At 38.0% G+C, this 19,712-nt stretch overlaps 1 protein-coding gene across 7 annotated transcripts; it reads left to right on the top strand.

Moving 5' to 3' along the window:
• The first annotated feature begins 6,602 nt into the window (after nt 1-6,602).
• Nucleotides 6,603-16,880, top strand: Rfesd (Rieske (Fe-S) domain containing). Of its 7 annotated transcripts, none has more exons than XM_013022009.1 (6): nt 6,603-6,666; nt 8,253-8,383; nt 8,661-8,777; nt 14,125-14,318; nt 14,452-14,486; nt 16,591-16,880. In XM_013022009.1, the coding sequence occupies exons 3-6, from the start codon at nt 8,773-8,775 to the stop codon at nt 16,852-16,854; spliced, it is 498 nt and encodes a 165-aa protein (XP_012877463.1). In that variant the 5' UTR covers nt 6,603-6,666; nt 8,253-8,383; nt 8,661-8,772; the 3' UTR covers nt 16,855-16,880. The 7 variants fall into 7 exon arrangements, with proteins under 7 accessions (XP_012877463.1, XP_012877461.1, XP_012877465.1 ...); XM_013022007.1 differs by having other exon boundaries at nt 6,610-6,666; nt 8,218-8,383; XM_013022010.1 differs by lacking the exon at nt 6,603-6,666 and adding an exon at nt 7,735-7,752.
• The last annotated feature ends 2,832 nt before the right edge of the window (nt 16,881-19,712 follow it).

Consider the following 19,712-nt stretch of genomic DNA (forward strand, 5'->3'; position numbering starts at 1 on the left):
TGTTCTCTGAGCACAGAACTGTCTCCACCAATTAACAACAGTGTGTTATTTTACTTTCTGCTCAGAACACAGCATTCTACCTGGCAGATAAAAATCAGGAGAGAACAAGAACTGTTTCACCTCTGAAAATCTCCAGCCTTTATTTACTTCTTCTCATATGCTTAGTTTGGCTTTCTCTTTGTTCTAAAGATTTGTGTGCCTGCAGAGAGCACAGGATAGTTCTCATAAAAGGACTGCTCTAAAGGGGAAAGCAGAGACTTGCACACATAATTTAGTTCAGGAGACTGTTAGCAAGTCCATTGGACTTGTTGTTTGGCAGACTTGAAATATTTAGGATTAAGTAAGTTTACATTTGTATCTCTTTTTTTTTCATCTCTCAGTTCTTTGCAAATTCCAGCAAGGAGAAAATGTTTATCACAAATAAAAGAGAATGCTATGATAAAATAGTGACAACAGAAAAAAAAAAGCACAGTGATTTGAAGTACATTTTAAGAAGTAGAAATCACAAGACTTAGTGCTGTATTTGATTTGGAGAAGATGTCAGGGGGTTCCTAACCACCACACATTTGGGGATTCACTAGAAAGACTCAAGAGACACATTGTAGCAGTTGCCATGTTAAGATTATTACTAGCTGAGCGCAGGTGGCTCACACATATAATCCAAGCTACTCAGGAGGCTGAGAACAGAATCAGAGATCCATGCCAACCTGGGGCAGGAAGTCCATGGGACTTTTCAATAAACTACTCAGAAAAAAGCCAGAAGTAGCACTGTGGCTCAAGTGGTAAAGTGCTAGCCTTGAGCAAAAGGAGCTCAAGGTCAGGGCCCAGGCCTAGAGTTCAAGCCCCAGGACTGGCAAAAAAAAATTACAATTGTAGTAAAGATAGCCAGTGATATCCTAATCCCAAGGAAAGAGAAACCCTTTGAGGTCTCTGCGTGTCACAGAGTGCACTCTTCTTCCAGAGACCTGCACGCAATGTCTTTGTTGAGCCCTAGAAACATGGCACTCAAAGTTTTACTGGAATTCATAAATTGGCACTTCTTTCTCCATCTCCGTAGGTGATAATGTTGACCTTCTTTAGACTTTGAGTAGAGAATCTCAGCTCCCATATGAAGAAAAGCTCACCAAACTGACTGAAACTGTTATCCTGAAAGGTCTGCTTGCACTAGGAGCTGGTGGCTCATGCCTGTAATCCTAGCTACTCAAGAGGCTGAGATCTGAGGAGCACAGTTCAAAGGCTGCCCAGAAAGGAAAGTATGTGAGACTCTTTATCTCCACTAAATTATTGAAAAGCTAACAATGAAGCATGGCTCAAGAGGTATAGCACTAGCCTTGAGCAAAAGAAGCTTAGTGATGGCATCCAGTCCTCTGAGTTCAAGCCCCAGGACCTGCTTGAAAGGTTGACCCTTGGTACCTAGCATCTTGGAACTTGGCTAGTAAACATGTCTTAAAGTGAAAAATGTACATTTTGAATATTATACTCAATACAATGATAAGAAATCCATTGAAACTATGCTAAATTGTGATACTAAACCACCTCAAAATTTCAATGCCTTTGTGGAGGCATGGCTCAAGTAATGAAACACCTGCTTAGCAAGCACAAAGCCAGGAGTTCAAATCCCATCCTCCAAAAAAACAACAAAAAGGTATTTTTAAGTTCTTTTTTAAATTTACTTTATTGTGATGTACAGAGGGATTACAATTACAGGAGTCGGGTAATGAGTATATTTTCTTTCCTGAAATGTCTTCTGTTCCCTCACTCTCTCCCAGACCCTCCCTCCTGTCTCCATCCATGGGTTGTATAGTTCACTTTCATCAATGTCCAGTGAGCTCTACTGCTGTACTATTTTACCCCTTTTCCCTCAAGTTCTGTATCCTCCCCACTACCCTCCTGAAGATATACTCATGAATACACTATACATTAAAAAAGACAGAATCATCAAAAACTAAAACAATATTGAGATCTGTTTCCATATTTTCATTTTAATATGTATTATTTTATATAAATAAAATATAATTTATATGTATTATTTCATATATAAATAAAAAGATGCACATAGGCATTGCTTTTTTGTGTTTCTCTCCTGAGTATCCTCTTTTAATCTCATGGTATGTATCTAGAATCCTGTATAATTTATCATATTTCAGTGTATTCTAGACCTAATTTTTGCGTATCAGAGAGAACATGTATCGTTTGTCTTTCTAAGCTTGGCTTATCTCACTTAACATGATTTGTTCTAGTTCCACTCATTTCCCTGAAAATGCCATAATTTTATTCTTTCCAATTTCTTGGATCCATTCATCTATTGTGGGGCATCTGGGCTGTTTCCAGATCTTGGCTATTGTGAATAGTGCAACAATGAATATGGATGTGCAGGTGTCTTTATCATATCCTGACTCATGATGTTCAGGGTAGATGCCCAGAAGTGGTATGACTGGGTTGAGTAGGGAAAATATCTGTTTAGTTTTTTGAGGACCCTCCAGACTTCTGTCCAGAGTGGTTTACATTTCTACTATTAAGTTCTATCTGTCAGAGCTTGGTGGGAAGTCAGAGAGCATATATTGCAAAAAGCATGTGGTCTTTGTTCCATACAGTCACTTAACAGACCCAGGCTGATAGAGATGCCACCATGCTATTAATTCTTATGACAGTTAAAGAGGCATCTGCAGAGGTCTGCACATTGCATTTCCATTCAAGACTCAATCAACTGTAAGTAGAAATAGAAGTGGATGGGATGTTAATGAGCCCCAATGTTTCTGCCACAATATCCAGGTAGAAAAGTCTATCAGGGATCCACTTGCTATATATAGGCTGAGGAGACAAAGGTTTAAGAACCATAGCATCTATGGCATTTAAAGCCACTTTTATAAGTATCTGAGTCACAGTAGCCTACGAAGAGCAATGCTACCGAATTTTTCCTGATTAGGAGAAGTAAGAAATCCAGATTGGTAAACTCCCTTCAAACTTCCCTGTAGTGAAACCAGTAGCTCTCAAAACTAGTGAGGGTAATGTGTTAATTTATTTAAGAAGAAGGACATGATGCCTGAAATACCTATCTAGAAAGAGTCTTGTGGTCGGAGCAGAGGTCCCTTATGTGGGAAGACATAGCTGAAACTGTCTGTCTTTATACATGAAATCAAAACCAGACACTCAAAAATCAGAGAAAAAGCAGGCATCTCTATGTCACAGGTACCACTAGGGGTCACTAGTAGGCCAATGTTAGAAACCCCGGAGAGAATGAAAGACCAAATTGGGTCAAAGTAGAGAAGTAAAAACTGACCCAAGATAGCCACAGGTAGTATTTAGTGGTGACAATGCCTGCACTGGTTAGAACTGTTCTATTACAGAAATAGGTAGGAAGGAAGGAAGGAAAGAGGGAAGGAGGGAGGGAGAGAGGAAGGGAAGGAGGAAATACCAGTAGGATTCCTAAACTGTAAGGACTTTGAAGTGGACTTCATGAGTTCTTGCTACTACCTGATGTGCGGGACTGTACAGGTATAGTTTCAGGCAGTTCTCTGTGTGCAGGGGTGTAGGGTGTGCTACTGAAGCGTGGTATTGCATTTATTCAAAGTAAAATTTGAGGCCTATGGATCTAAAATATACCTTCTGTCTTGATATTCTTCTTCTTTTTAAAATTATTTTTTATTTTTTATTGTGAAAATACCATACAGAGGGGTTACAATTACATGGGCAAGGTAATGAGTACATTTCTTATCAAGCCTTGTTGCCTCCTCTTTTGTTTCCCCTTCCCATCCTTTCCCATCTCCCATCCCCTCTCCCGTCTCCCCTTGTCTTCCCCCCCTCCCTGTGCCAAAGTTGTAAAGTTCATTTTTCGACATAACGTCTTGTGCATCTCATTGTTGTAATGTGTCCACCTGTATCCCTATTTAAACCCTTCCCCTCCACAAATTATACCAACATCAAATACAGTGAAAACAGGGGTTATGCTGTGGGGGAGGGTCATATAAAGCAACAAAGAAATATCTTATAAATATGTTAGAAACAATAGCAAGAAAGAAAAAACATTTGAGTCCTTATCTTGGGGTTCATTTCGCCTAACATCAACTTATCTGGCCATTTCTGCTTGTCTCAGACATATACTAGTTCTTGCAAATAAGGGAAACCATGGGACCTATGTTTCTTTGGGCCTTGCTGAAAAAAATTATATTGATATTCTTTTTATTAATGTATATTAATTATACAAAAAGGTTTCACCATGGCATTTCACATATATTATACTTTGATCAGATTGATCCCCTCCATTTCTCTTTTCCCTATCCCTAGCCTCTATTTTTCAACGGTTATAAACAGCCCTCTCTATACTACTTTCATACATAGACACAATATATCTCAGTATTATTCACCCTCCATCATTTTTAAAATACAGAAAAATTCATAAATTTGCATGTCATCTTCACACAAAGGCCATGCTAATCCTATATTGTCCAATTTTAGTATATGTGCTACCAAAGCCAGCACAAATATAGCCTTTATGCCAAAGTAAAAGAGAACTTTCTTTAGAAATAGCAATGCTGTTTAGTCCTTTGGTAGACTCTAGCTAGGTCCTGCTAACATGCTCCATATGCCAACAAAATACTTTGGGATATCCAGCAGAAAAAGGGAAATTACAATAAATAAAAGTATTTTATTATTATGTCAGTTAAATGATGGATCAACTAGATGTTTCACTTGTTTTCTGGCCAATAAAGCAAATTATGTAATAAAATATCACTGATCCGCCTAAACTTATACTAAACACTATAGAACCAGAAGAAACTAAAATCCATTATCCTGAGCTTCTCAGTATTTTGCATTTTAAGCCTCATTATTGAAATAGTATTTATGTAGTCAGGTGCTGGTGGCTCACACCTGTAATACTAGCTAATCAGGAGGCTGAGATCTGAGGGTTGCAGTTCAAAGACAGCAAAAGCAGGAAAATCTGTGAGCCTCTTATCTCCAATGAAACACCAGAAAACCAGAAGTGACAATACCTTATCTGTAATACCAAATCCTCAGGAGGTTGAGGAAAGCACACCAGGATAAATGGACAAGACCCTTGAGTTTCCAGTATCCCAGGTCCATTGGGAAACTATTTTTTTTTTTTTTGCCAGAACTGGGGCTTGAACTCAGGGCCTGGGCTCTGTCTCAGAGCTTCTTTTGCTCAAAGCTAACACTCTACCACTTGAGCCATTTCCTGTTTATGTGGTACTGAGGATTAGAACCCAGGGCTTCATGCATGCGAAGCAAGTACTCTACCACTAAGCCATATTCCCAGTCAATGCTAGGTCCATTTGGAAAACTAGGGTTTGAAATCACTATGTCACCATATTAAACACAGGTTGATGTGTTCCATCTACATTCACAGTGAACTCTCTTGGTAATTAAAACATAATGAACCCAGGCTCCCATTGTTTTGAAGAACAGACATAACTTTTTTGTTGTTGTTTTTGCCAGTCCAGGGGCTTGAACTCAGGGCCTGTTCACTGTCCCTGAGCTCCTTTTGCTCAAAGCTAGCACTCTACCACTTGAGCCACAGCGCTACTTTTGGCTTTTTCTGTTTTATGTGGTACTGAAGAATTGAACCCAGGGCTTCATGCATGTTAAGTACTCTACCACTAAGCCACATTCTCAACCCCAGACATAACTTTTAAAAACTTCCAAGTGATTCTAAGGCTTATCCAAGATTAAGAACCACTACATTAGAATACTGAGACATACTTTTTTCCTTTCCTTTCCTTCCTTCCTCTCTTCCTCGTCCTCCTCCTCTTGTTTCTTTTCTTTGTTTTAAAAAGGGTCCTACCTCAGCTTCCAAAGTAGCTGGGACTACATCATACTAGCTTCAAGAAAAGCTTAAAGAATCCCAGACACATCTCTAAACACATATGTGAGGACTTTTTGTTGTGGTGGGTTTTTTTTTCCCTTAAATACTTCCATATAGTAATGTGGGGAAAACTTAGAAATATGAAAGTAAAAACACTCCATCTGTCCCCAAATCACCACTGTTAAGTTTCTTTAGTTTTATGAAAATATTTACATACATATGTGAATGTTTTTATGTCTAGAAATAAAGTATTTACACTAAGAACAGTGTCTGCACATGGTAATAAGTGTTGTGATTTTTTAAAGATATTCATCATTGAATTGGTCCTTTTGAGCACACAATATATGGCTACAAAGTTATTCCTATCTCCACCCTGTACCTTAATTCAACCATTCCCTTGAGTTGATGAACCCTCCAGCTATTCTTACTCTTTCACTGTCACCAACGCGGATTGCACGCGTGGTGATGAACGCCTGCACATGAGATAAAACGTGAGATGACCGAGCACATTTAAAATGTATATATCGGGAGATCAATAATCACCTAGCAGGAAGAAAAGCCACCACTCACATTTGCCATACAGACGTTTGAGATACGCTATGGAGATGCTGGCAGAGTGCAGTGGCTGGAAGTCACCGTCAGGTGGGGTCTCCAGCCAGCCACACACACCACCGGGGCGGCCCCAGGAGGGGGTGGGGGGGGAGCGAGGACTCTAGGGTCACGTGACTGGGTTGCCCCGCCCAGAGGAGGTGCTGCGGCTGCTGCTGCAGCTCTTCAGCTCGGGCAGTCGCAAATCGCAGAAGCTGTACCAGGCCACGCGCACTCACCCCGAGGGCTTCAGCTCTGTAAGTTCCAGTCGGCGCAGTGGGACTGAGAGATGTGGGGCGGGGCTCGGGGCGGGGCTATGAACCAGGGGGCGTGGCCCTAGCCTCGGGGCGGGGCTTACAGGAGCGGCTTCCGCCCCAGCTGAAGGCCTGGGCCTCCCAAGGCCTAGGTGATCTCTGCTGTCCGGCCCCGTGAACTTCGGGAGATTATCCCATCCGAGGACCAGAGAGCCTCGCTGATCGGTTTAACTCGAGAATTGGGCTGCAGCCCCAGGGGAGCCGGGCAGGGCTTTTTTCTACCTGCTGTCCTGACATTCAGACCCAGTAAAACAGAACAATTGCTCCGGGATTGTGCAGCCCCGGCAATCCCAGTGGGCACTGCGCCCGGGTCGCCACGCCTGGCCGAACAAGAACAAGTGCAGACCGTCGTCTCTCAAGGGCTAAATGCAGCTTGAGGTCAAGAGACACTATCTGCTCGCAAGACCTAGGGGGGACTGACAGCCTGAGCTCAGGCCCGGCCCTAACCTCCTGGATGTGCAGAGGGCCCTCCTCCACCCTCCCTCCTGCAACTGGCCCTTCTTATGCAACTAAGCACAATAACGCAGTTTGCCTCCAACCCAGGTGGAACTCACCTGTGATCCCACACCTCCAAATCAGAGCCTGGTGGTCTTTTCCAGAAAGACCACATGACTAACCAGGCGAGTACTCAATTTCAAACATTTGGGTACACAACTCTTGGTGCATTAGCATGCCTAAATTTAAATTCACAGCTATCTTTTCTTATACCTGGATGTCCCATCAGTATAAAGATACTACATTTTCGCTTTGCTAAAAGGTTTGTACTTCAAGATGGTTTACTTGCAGATCACCTGGGTGTTTTAAGATAATTCCATAGGTGTTACCTAAATGAAAGTTATAGCTACCCATGTATTATTAGCTCTATAATTTTCAAATTTTAATGAGAATAAACTAACACATGCAAAATGCCCAAGAAGTAGTCACTGATATACAGCTAGTTGGTTTTTTTTCATGGATTGTATTTTTTTTAATTTTTAAAAGTTTTATTGTAAAGGTGATGTACAGAGGACTAACAGTTACATAAATCAGGTAATGAGTACATTTCCTTTTGAAGTGTCACCCATTCCCTCATTGTCTCCCAGTTTTTCCACTCCTAACCCTCCCCCCACCTCCAAGTTGTATAATTCATTTCCAATGTAGTGTCTAGGGGGTTCATTTCTGAATTGGTTCGCCCTTTGTCTTACTGTTTCTGCGCATCCCTCATTTGTAATCATTAGAATGTGCCTATAAAGTAAACCCAATGAATAGTAAAAGACAGTTACACTTGGACGTGATTAATTAAACAGCAGTCTATACATTCACACAGTGAGAACAAAGGAGGATATCCTTAGGAGAGGATAGCAAGGGCTCAATAGCTATGTGCATATATGACCATATAAAATGATGCTTATCACATGAAATCCAAGAAATGAAAGCAAGAGGTTTTTTATTGTACTATTTCCAGTACTTTTTCTTTCTTTCCTGTTTTCTTTGGTTTATTCCTTCCTGTCACAGCTAGTTTTATCTTTTGCTTATGCTGTCATCCAAAGAGTTACAAAAACTACTGAAGCATTTCTATTGGCTGAACCTAACAGCAAGAGTGTCACTCTGGAGATAAGCATTCAGATAGTTTGTGAACCAAGCAAGCACCTTAATCATTGCTCAAGAGGAATAGTAACAAGTAAGTACTCTTAATCTCATGTCTCTGTTAATTCCAACGTCTTATGGAAAATTGAGTATCTAAAATAGTATCTGTGTTGTCAAGGCATCTATCTAATAGTGACGAAGGACCCATTTAGCTCATTAATCATTTTATATACCGTTAGCACCTTTAGAAATCTAATTATAGGATTTTTTTTGAGAACAGTTGTGGATTAGAATAGCTAAATTTTTCAAAAGAAAGTTTTTATTAGCTTCCAAACTTGGTAAGTGGCCTAATTTCTACTTCTCTTATTCAGATTCTGCTATTTTGGTTCTAGTGTACAACATGGAAGACTGGAGTTAATAATATATTGTATTCTTTAAGCTAAGAGTGGATACAAAGTATTCTCACTACAAAATGATAAATGCATGAGGTAATGTATTTGTTAATTAGCTAAATTTATTGTATAGTATATTTCAAAACATGTAAATACATATAATATGTCAATATAAAGAAAACAAAAATTTGTAAAGATTCAAACATAATTTAAAACAGAGGAACTGTGTAAGAGTATTTGAGTAGCTCATCAAAGTAACAGTAATTAAGGTGAGCACATGAACTCATTGTTGTCTGAAAGGACGGTGACATTCACAGTATTTACAGTATTAAGAATAATACAGGTTAATTATAAATAGTCTTCAGATATCATGAATGGTAGCATTTATGATGCATACAGGAATGAAGGATGAGATATTGTGTTTCTAAGCACAATACAAGGCTGTCATCATAATTCTCTGAAAGCTTTATCATTTAGCCCCAGGCTTTTCTGTTCATTTCTTATCAGTCCTTTCAAAGTTCACTGCAGTTTTTCTTGGAAGCCAACTTTGTGAAGACTGCTAAAAGAGAATGAAATTTGAGAAAGGACTGTGTTTGGTTTTCATTTAGTTGGTTTGTCAAGAGACCTTAATTAACTTTTGGAGTTAAGCTATATCTCCTACATTTTGTGAATACATTTTGTGAATAGATTTGTGGAAAGAAGAACAACTATCTAGTTTCTTCACTACTGCTAAGTTTTGATACAAGCAGTACAAACTCTCAAATAATTCTTTCATAATTCATATGCAGGCTCATTCTCTGAGGATGCAAAATGCAACTTCATCCTCTTTTTGTCTTGGAATTTGGTCACCTGAACATAAAGCAGGATATGATAAGGAGTAGTGGGCATATTAAATTGTAAACCTCAACCACCTTTTAAAGTTCAGGAGGAAAAATATAGGATACATCTTACATAGTGATGAATCATTTTAAATATAAGAACTATTTTGAGATAGCTAAGATATTTATTCTTTATAAATATGCCCTGTAAATATGTATTTATGAAAAATACATTGTTTTGTTTTGCCTATTTTTGCACTAGATAAAAAACATTAGCATACTCTGAATCATCTTTAGATGTTTTCATTTGTAGTCTTGTTTTTTTTTTGGTGGTAGTGGTATTGGGGATTGAACTCAGAGCCTTGTACTTAAGCACTCTCCCATTGAGCCAAACCCCCATATCTCCTTGCTTTAGTTATTTTTAGAATAGCATCTCCAGTTTTTGCCCAAACTAGCCTGGCCTGCAGTCCTGTTTATGTTCCACACACAGCTGGGATGAGAGGTTCTCAGCGGGGATTACAAACATAAACCAACATGGTGGGCTTGTTATATTTTTTAAAAAATCTAACTTATGTTTCAAAAATTCTTGACAGCATACATATTCACATGTGTGTGTGTGTGTGTGTGTGTGTGTGTATAGCATTCCATTGTGTGTGTGTGTGTGTGTGTGTGTGTATAGCATTCCATTGGATAAACATCAAATTGTGTATCTTACTACTGTTGGATTTTGAGGTGTTTCATGACTTCATTGTTACAATCATCCTTGTACATGTTTCCTTGTGTAACTCTGTATATTCCAGAAGAGGGATTATTGGGTCATGAACCATGTTTGGTAATGCCAAACTGTAGTAGTAGCATTGATATATGTCATTACTAGCAGTTGCTCTACCTTCTTGTTATAACTTTTTGCTAATCTGGTAGATGGAAAGTAGTATGTTATTTGTGGTTTTGCTTTGTATTTATGTAGTGGCTATTACATTTTGTCTGCAAAATGTTTGCTCTGGTTTTGTGGGCATTTTTGTACAGTTTTATGACACCTTCTTACTGTTCTTTAATATAGATTTAATCCTTTGTGGGTTATGTGTTGCAACCTTTAACCCAACTCCCATAACCCATAACCCAACTCCAACCATCTTCCTTTAATTCTAGTCACATGTCTCTTCATATATAAGCATTTTTACAGATTGTTGTATATTTGGTTATAAAATCTGATAAAGGATGCACATCCATCTATAGAAGTAAATAATAACCATGTAGCTATTTGTGTACTTTGGGTACCTGTCAAAACCAAATGACTATTTAGAGGGATAAGTATTCCAGCTTTCTGACAGCCGTAGCTAACTCAGAAAATCTTTACCTTTTCTTATTATAGGTTTATTGTGAATAATTTTTAAAACAGCATGTGTTATTTTAAATTTAGTCCTGGGTATTGAACCTAGGACACTGGTACAAGATAAATACATGCTGTACCAATGAGTTACAGTCTCAGTCCAAATAGGTTAATTAGAGCAGGGATTAACCCTGCAAACTCCAGAGTACAAATCCTTATAACTTCCTGAACTTCATTTGTGTCATGTTTTCCCTTATACATTGACTGAAACCTCCTCCACTCGCTAACAGTGTGCATGCTTGTGTGTCCTTTTCTCTCTCCCACCCCTGACCCCTGACCTCCAGTTTTGGAGCCCAGGCTTATGAAGACATGTCATACTTGTCTTCCAATCAGCTCAGAGTAACTACCCTTTTGAAATTGTGGCCTATAATTTTTTTCTATTGTTTCCTGCCATGATGAACACCAATTTTTATTTTTAGGCAATAATTTGTTTTAGATTCTTGCCTTTCAAAAGAGCCTTGCTCTTTCCCTCCTAACATTAAGAAGTTTTCAGTCATATAGGATTAAATAAATATTTAGAAAATTCATGAGGAAATTTCCTTGCAGAAGGACTGAAGCCTCTTGATACTGCCATGAACAAATTTCCCTTCATTCACAGGGAAATGACTTTGCAGTAATAAGCTGGATATTTGTGTTTATATGTAAAATGTTAACCTAAGTCTTAAGTGGAATTAAAATACTGGTTTCTATTGGCCAAGGAAAGGTGCATCATGTAATTTCCTATGAACTATGACAGTATGACTACTTTTGGATTATAAAGGACTATCTTCTCAAAATTGGAATATTTATTTGAAGTAGACATGTCATTTATAACTTTGATAAATATGTTCATTATAAGCAATTATAACTATTTCATTTCAAAAAAATTTTTTAATTGGAAAATACTGTACAGAGGGGTTACAATTCCACGGCAAGATAATGAGTACATTTCTTATCAAGCATGTAGCCTCCTCCTTTGTTTCCCCTTCCCATCCCTTCCCATCCTCCCTCCACCCCCCACCCAATCCTCCTCGCCCCCCCCACCAAAGTTGTAAAGTTCGTTCTATACATAACGACTTGTACTTCTCATTGTTGCAATGGGTCCACCTGTATCCTTATTTAAACGACTTCATATAGTATGAGCATTTCACAGAAAATGTCTTAGTTTCAACAGCAGCTGATTCTCCACAATGGGCATACGCATACTTCCTTGTCATTATACATTTCCCTATCTTGCATAAAGCAGAGTTGGATCTCTCTTAAGTTTGGGGCTTTCTGTAGATTCCTATTCTGGTAATATAAGTCCATAACATGATGAAATTGTTCAAATTAAACTGAAAAGGGAAATACTGAATAAAACCTAGACTTGCCAGCTTTTAAAATGGCTGTTAGCTTTTGCTTTGGAAGGCTTATGTTTGAGATAAATACTTCCCAAGGTCTTAAGATAACAAAAAGACCTAGGTGCTGGTTGCTCACATCTGTAATCTTAGCTACTCAGGAGGATCTGAGGATTATGGCTAGAAGCCAGCCTAGGCAGAAAAGTCCCCATGAGACTCTTATCCTCACTTAATCACTCAAAAATTAGAAGTGGTGCTGTGGCTCAAGTGGTAGAACACTAGCCTTGGGCACAGAGAGGGTCAGAGACATCACTCAGACCTTGAGTTCAAGTACCACAATCGGCAGAGATAACAAAAAGAGTAAGTCAAGGGTTGAAAACACACACATATGCCATTTTAAAGATTGGTAGTATACCTAACTTTGCATTTGGAAGGATGGTTGCTAAATGTTATGCCACAGTAGTGTATATTAAATCATTATTTTGATTTAAGGACTGGATATGAATTAAGAACTGGATCAATACTGAGAAATTCCCCTCTTTGCCTTTTAATTTCTACATTTGACCAAAAGGATATTAAAGAGTAAAACAAGATACAAAGTTCAGAATTATATGGAAAAGCATTGAAATAGTTCTATTCTAAGCATCCTTACTGATCAGTGTTTGATTCTAAGAGAATGGACGTATAGGGACTGAATGAATTTACAAAGAGAGAAAGGTCAGGATGACCCAGCTCTTTACAGAACAACAAAATCATAGGACTGTCAGAGTTACTTAAGAAGCCTAGGTTTTCTTCAGGTATCACTTACTATGATATAGTGATTTAACTCATTGGTTGACCGTCTCCCAGCCTCTGCACTGTGGAGTGAGTTCCATTTACAACAGTTGCAAAGGTGACTGAAAGCTTAACAACTGGTGGATCTTGACATTTATTTCTCACATGGAGGTAATAGGCTGTGACTTTTATATTCTGAAAATAAGCTTTCACTTTCAAATAAGCTAAAGAAAAAAAATACCTGAAAATGCTATTCGATGTGTTGAGGAGAAAGGCATCTATTTAAGTGCTCCAAAAAAGGCAAAAGAGTAACCATTTCTATTTGTGGTGAGCAAAGGAAAGGAGTTCATTCATACCTATTCTTTCTTGATAGAATAGTTATATGGTTATGCCCATAAGTATTGGCTGGATGAGTCAGGTACAGTGGCTCAAGCCTGTAATCCTAGCAACCTGGGAAGCAGAGATCTGGAGGAGCACTGTTTGAAGGGGAAAAAATACTTAGTGGTACAGTCCAATGTCTATCATCACAGCTATAAGGAAAGCTGGGACCAATGGTGTGCCAGGGACAGAGACCCAGGCATAGAAAGCATGACCTTATCTCAAAATAATGAGTGCAAAATGGGCTTGTAGAGTGGATGAAATAGTACACTGCCTGTCTACCAAGTGTGAGACCCTGAGTTCAAGCCCTGGTACCACCAAAGAGGAGAGAGGTAGGAAGGGGTGATTTGATTATGTGTTCTAGATAAAATCAAATGAACAACTCTAGCGAGGGATCCAAGCCAACTAAGACATGGTGAACAGAAGGCTGAAGGCAATGCAGAGAATAATCAGATACTTAGTACTGAATAGAGAATAAAGGGGTAGTACAGTTTTAGGCTCCATGCCTTAAGCTTAATCATAAACATTGACATTAATCTGTCTCACCTTAAAGAGTAAGGAATTGTTCCTAGTTTTGGCAGGCAAGAAGAGTTGCTAATATAAAGTAATGACTAATTATAACCTAGTATTACATTTTATTTTATATAACTCTAGGAAAAATATCAGTCAAGAAGACTATTCGTGTATCTCTATAAGTTAAGGTATAGTAGCTAAACTAGTGAAGATGGCTTGAAATATTTTTCTTTGTTTTTGTTTTTACTTTTTAGTTTTTGTTTTACAACTAGCATGGACCTTGAAAGCTCTGAGCAAGATTCTGAAGAGGAGAAATACTCTTCTGTCTGTGTTGGCAGAGAAGATGACATTAAAAGATCTGAAAGAATAACAGCTGTTGTCCATGATAGAGAAGTAGTCATTTTCTACCACAAAGGAGAATATCATGCAATGGATATCCGCTGCTACCGTGAGACTTTACTTCTCATTTGTACAGCTTGCGTTTATCACAACACAATGGAAATTCTGGGTGTGAGGATTGGTTTTTGTTTGGTTTTGCTTTTGCTTTTAGTGAATAGATGCCATATTCAATTCCTTTACAGATTCAGGAGGACCTTTACATTTGGGAGAAATAGAGGTACGTACAAGTAAACAATGAAATTTATTCTCAGCAAACTCATATGCTTCCTATTTATATTCTTATTATGTTATTTATTTTTTTAATTCAGAGATAATTTGTATTTGGGTTATGTTACAGCTTAGGGCATTACCATCATGGTTAATATTGTATTATTCACAACTCTACAATATAAAGAAAACCATTTCACAGATAAATATGAGAATTGTTCATGCCTTTTGACCTAGGTGTTACACTGGGGGATATCTACCCTCTATAGATATAATTACACAAATGCTGGTCTATATAAAGGAAAAGTCTAACACAGCATTATTTTTTGTAATTAAAAAAGCTGAAGGGAATCCAAATGTTTTAACATTTGGAAGCTGGTTAAATATGCTATAATACAGTCATGCTGTACAATACTAGGCAACCATGAAAGTAAACAAGTAGATTTATTCTGTGTTGTTATGGAAAGATGTTAACAATGTATTTTATCTCAAGGCAAAAAGTTAGCAAGGCCTTATCTTCACATCAGGCATAGGGATACATGTCTTTGATCTCAAGCTAGGTAGAAGGTATACGTCTGAGGTCAGCCTGGCACAACACGCTGAAAAATGCTGATATAAAAAGGACTGGGCATGGCCCAAGTGGTGCACAGTGCCACTTGGGTACTTTTAAAATCTAATTCTATAAAAAACAAATTTAAGTATTTGTTTGTTGGTATAAAAAAGCAAGTATGTAATATAACAGTAGTTCTGATAGATCTACTTTTGGTTGGGTTTGAACTCAGTGCTTTGTGTTTGATAGGCCACTTTGGCCATAATGTTTATAGCTTTAGTTAGGGTCTCATGATGTTATGTCTGGGATGGCTTACACCTTAGTCCTTCTCATTCTGCTTCTCTCACAGCCGGGATGACTTATTAAGATGACGGAGTTGTGGGAATTTTTACCTAGGTGGTCTTTAAACCTTGATCTTTGCTTCACAGAGGCCACTATGTGGTCCAAGTATGAGCCACTGTGTCTGGCTTCTAAATCTAATATTGTTGTTGAAAAGGCATGGTTATCAATCCAAGATCTAATTTTTTAATTGAAAATAATACTTGGCTTTTACTTTACAATATAATTTGAATTTTTATTGTTAGTATGTAATAATTTAATACGTATTTTTTAAATGTGTAAACAAACTACACTTTAAATTATTAACTGAGGAAGAATAAGGAAATTGCTCTCTTTTTTCTTATATTCCTACACTAGCTGCCTAATTTCTTTTTTCTCTCTTATCTCTAACTGGTGTGAAGTACAAGCCTAAACTTGGTTTTCTCTGCACTTGATATATACCCGGTTCCACTACTGGCTCCCATGTTTAAATCATGCAAATATGAGTGCTGACAACAATGGGAGCACACGTCAGTTCAGTGTAGGCACACTGCTGCTCAGAGAATGCATAGCAGTGGTGTGGACTTCTTAGACTTGCAAATTGCTGTGCTCCACCCCAGCTTACTCAATTTAAACAACAGACCTGCATTGAAACGTGAGCTAGAAAATTCAAGGCTCCTTACCATTTGAGCAGTACTTTCTTAAGGTGGATTCAAATTCTGTACTCATGACTTTGAACTCTTCTTGAATTTATATGTGGAACTTACAGTTCTCCCAGCAACTATTGAGAATTCCTTTAGAAGGCCTTGCCCCATTTCTGTCAAGGAAGTGACATTAACATAGATAACAGCAAGGTAGCAGTGGAAAGGTATATTTGCCTGAGCAAGTCATATTCTGATAGAGCTCCAACTCACTGGATTTTAGCGAACTGCATAAGGGATATATATGGCTGTCCTCAAATTTTAAGTTCTGTTTTATAATGAATCATGTGTAAATGGGAGGAAGAAATTAAAGGAGGCTTTTTCTTTTCTTTTCTTTTTTGAGACTGGGTCTTTCTTGGCCTTGAATTCATGATCTTTCTGCTTCAGCACTGCTGAGATTATATTTGTATAATCTTCCAATTGGGGGATTATAGGTGAATGCCACCCACACCACTGACCTGTTCCTTAGTTACATACTAAGTCTAAGATTTATCATGAATATTTAAAATTTCAAGATTGCTAAATCAGTTATTTTTCCTTCCTAGGATTTCGATGGACGACCATGTATAGTTTGCCCCTGGCATAAATACAAAATTACTTTGGCAACAGGAGAAGGATTATACCAATCTATAAACCCTAAAGATCCATCATCAAAACCCAAATGGTGCTCCAAAGGGATAAAGCAAAGGATTCACACAGTGACAGTGGACAATGGGAATATTTATGTGACTCTTTCTAAGGAACCCTTTAAGTGTGACTCTGATTTTTATGCCACTGGAGACTTCAAAGTAATTAAAAGTTCTTCCTGATAAAAATAGATGGCTATGAAAAATGTGTATGCTAGGAATATTTTAGAAACCTACCAACAAAGATGGATTTTTTTTTCCAAAATAGGTTTAAAAAAGTTAAATAGGAGAAAAAACATCCACATTTATTATAGCTGACTTTGTCCTGGGAAAGTTTTAATATGTACAAAGTAAAAATAGAGTGCTGACTCACAGCTTCATTCTTCCACTCCTTTCACTGATACATCCAAGGATTTTCTATCTCTCATATCATTATTTTTGCATCTTGATTGCATCAAAATCATCATTTTGTTTTCAGCCAAGGCAGATTCTTAAGGTAAGGAAAGCACACAGCAGATGCCCAGTCATAAGTGAGTTATTCCCCATCTAGTGAACCAAAGCACTTTGCTTATATGAAATTTTCAAATAAAGTTTCTAAAAATAATTTTAAGAGAACTTTGTGCATGTGTGCACAACTGTTTCCTGATCTAGATTTTGTTTCTCAGAGTTCACAGGCAGGGTTGATGTTCACCCTGGTTTTACCATGTTATTTATTTATGGCCAATTACTATTGTTACATTTAGAATAACATGGTGTGGGGCCTGTCATTGCAAAACTCAGCAGTATAGTAGAAGCTAGGAGTAAATAGGACCAAAAAGACTGAGTGCCTTGTGAATTTGCCAGGTGGATTGTTAAGAATAGAACCATATTCAAAGCATAGTAATCATCATGATTTATGACTGAACTAAGAGTCCAAACCTAGTACTTAACATTCTAAGGGGCCCACCTGGACTTTCTCCCTTGACTGAATAAATTAGTATGTAAACAGGTAACAAAGACTATGCTTACACACATGTCCAATTCAGTTGGATATAGGAAGCAAGAAAGTATAATACCTTTGTTACTCATTTCTCAGACTATTAACAGGCCAGGCTTCACTTTTTAGCATGCATTGTTTATAGCAGAAGCTATTTGCCAAATACAGAAATTATGCCATCTCTGTGGTAGGTAATTCAGCTTGTTCTGGTTAGCATCTGATACATATATAGTTATATATATAATATATATTTTATGTATATTTAGCATCTAATATATGTATCTCATTGGCTTCTGATATATATACATACACATACATACATATGTGTCATAATTACATATATTATATACTGTTATATTACTATTATATATATATATATATCAGAAGCTAATCCATGAGTGACTACTAATGTCTTCTCCCATGTCAAGAATTAAAAGTGTCTAGAAGAAGCTAAAGTACCTCCTAGAGACAAAAATAATGATCCTAGTTTGCAGAGCCAATTATGAAAGCATTGTGTCAGGGCAATATAGAGCAATATACTCTTGGTTTCTTATTCTAAATTTCATACTTTAAATCTGGAAATAAAGGTCACATTACTAGGTGTAGCAGTATTGATTGATGTCCTAGTTACTTGGAAGTCTGAGGCAATAAGAAAACTTCATCTAGGAGTTTGAGGCCCAAGTCACATTGCAAGACCCTCTCTCTTAATGGCAAACAAAACAAATAACCTCATCATGTCCTGTCTTCATATATGGAAATTTTCTCATCAAGTTTTAAAATACTGTTTGATAAACTGATAGCATCTGTGAATTCCAAGTCCTTCATAACTTTACAAGTGAATTATAAATAAGGAGACTCAAGCAGGATAGCCTGAAAACAGAAAATAAATATCTCTGAAAAAGATATAAAAGGAATATAGTTTTGTTTGTTTTTGGTGCTGGTTCTGGTACTTACACTCTTTATCTGCCCAGGTTTGGCTTTGAACTATAATCCTCAGATCTCAGCCTCCTGAGTAGCTAGGATTCCAGGGATAAGCCACTGGTGGCTGGTTGATATGTAGCATTTTTATAGGGTTTTTTTCTTTCCCAAATAAACAGTCAAAATAAGTCATAGAGTCATAAATGTATTATAAGGATGCCTATATTATGAATCATAGCAAAAAAAATTGTATGCCTGGTGTTAGTGGCTCATACCTGTAATCCTAGCTACTCAGGAGTCTGAGCTCTGAGGATGGAGATTCAAGAGTCTGTTATCTCTAGTTAACTACCAAAAAGCCAGAAAATAGCACTGTGGCTCAAAGTGGTAGAGCATTAGTCTTGAACATAAAACAAACTCAGGGACAGTATCCAGGCCCTGAGTTCAAGCCCCAGGATAGGCATACACACACAACATACCCAACAAACAGTGGATGGACTTGTTCATTAAAAATTTTTGGCTGACCACTGGTGGCTCACATCTGTAATCCTAGCTAAGCAGACTCAGATCTGAGGATTGCAGTTCCAAGCCAGCCCAGACAGAAAAGTTCCCTTGTGTCTCTTATCTTCAAAATACCACCTAAAAACTGGAAGTTGAGCTGTGACTCTAAGTGATAGAGTGCTAGTCATGAGGAAAATTGCTCAGGGACAGCATCCAGGCCCTGAGTTCAAGTCTTACAACCAACACATACAAAAAATAATATTGTATGTAGACAGAATTAGGCCCTGATGGCTCAAGCCTGTAATATAACTACTTGGGTAGCTAAAAACAGGAGATCTTGGTTCAAAGTCAACCAAGGCAGAAAATGTCTTGAGACCTCCTTCTCAAATCAACAGGGCACAGTGCATTTACCTGTCATCCAAGCTACATGGGAGGCTGAGACTAGGAGGATCATGGATCCAGGCCAGCTTGGGCAGAAAAGTCAATTGAGATTTAATCTCCATCAAGGGATATAATATACAGTAGTTTGTGCTTTTGATCCCATTGAGAAATTGAAATCTGAAGTTGGCAGATCATAGCTAATGCATACGAGAAGCCAGAATCTGTCTTAAAAAATAGCCGCTGAAAAGCAGGCAGGGGTTTTGACTCA

Source organism: Dipodomys ordii, unplaced genomic scaffold (genome assembly GCF_000151885.1).
Source record: "Dipodomys ordii isolate 6190 unplaced genomic scaffold, Dord_2.0 Scaffold59, whole genome shotgun sequence".
NCBI classification, from domain to species: Eukaryota; Metazoa; Chordata; class Mammalia; order Rodentia; family Heteromyidae; genus Dipodomys; species Dipodomys ordii.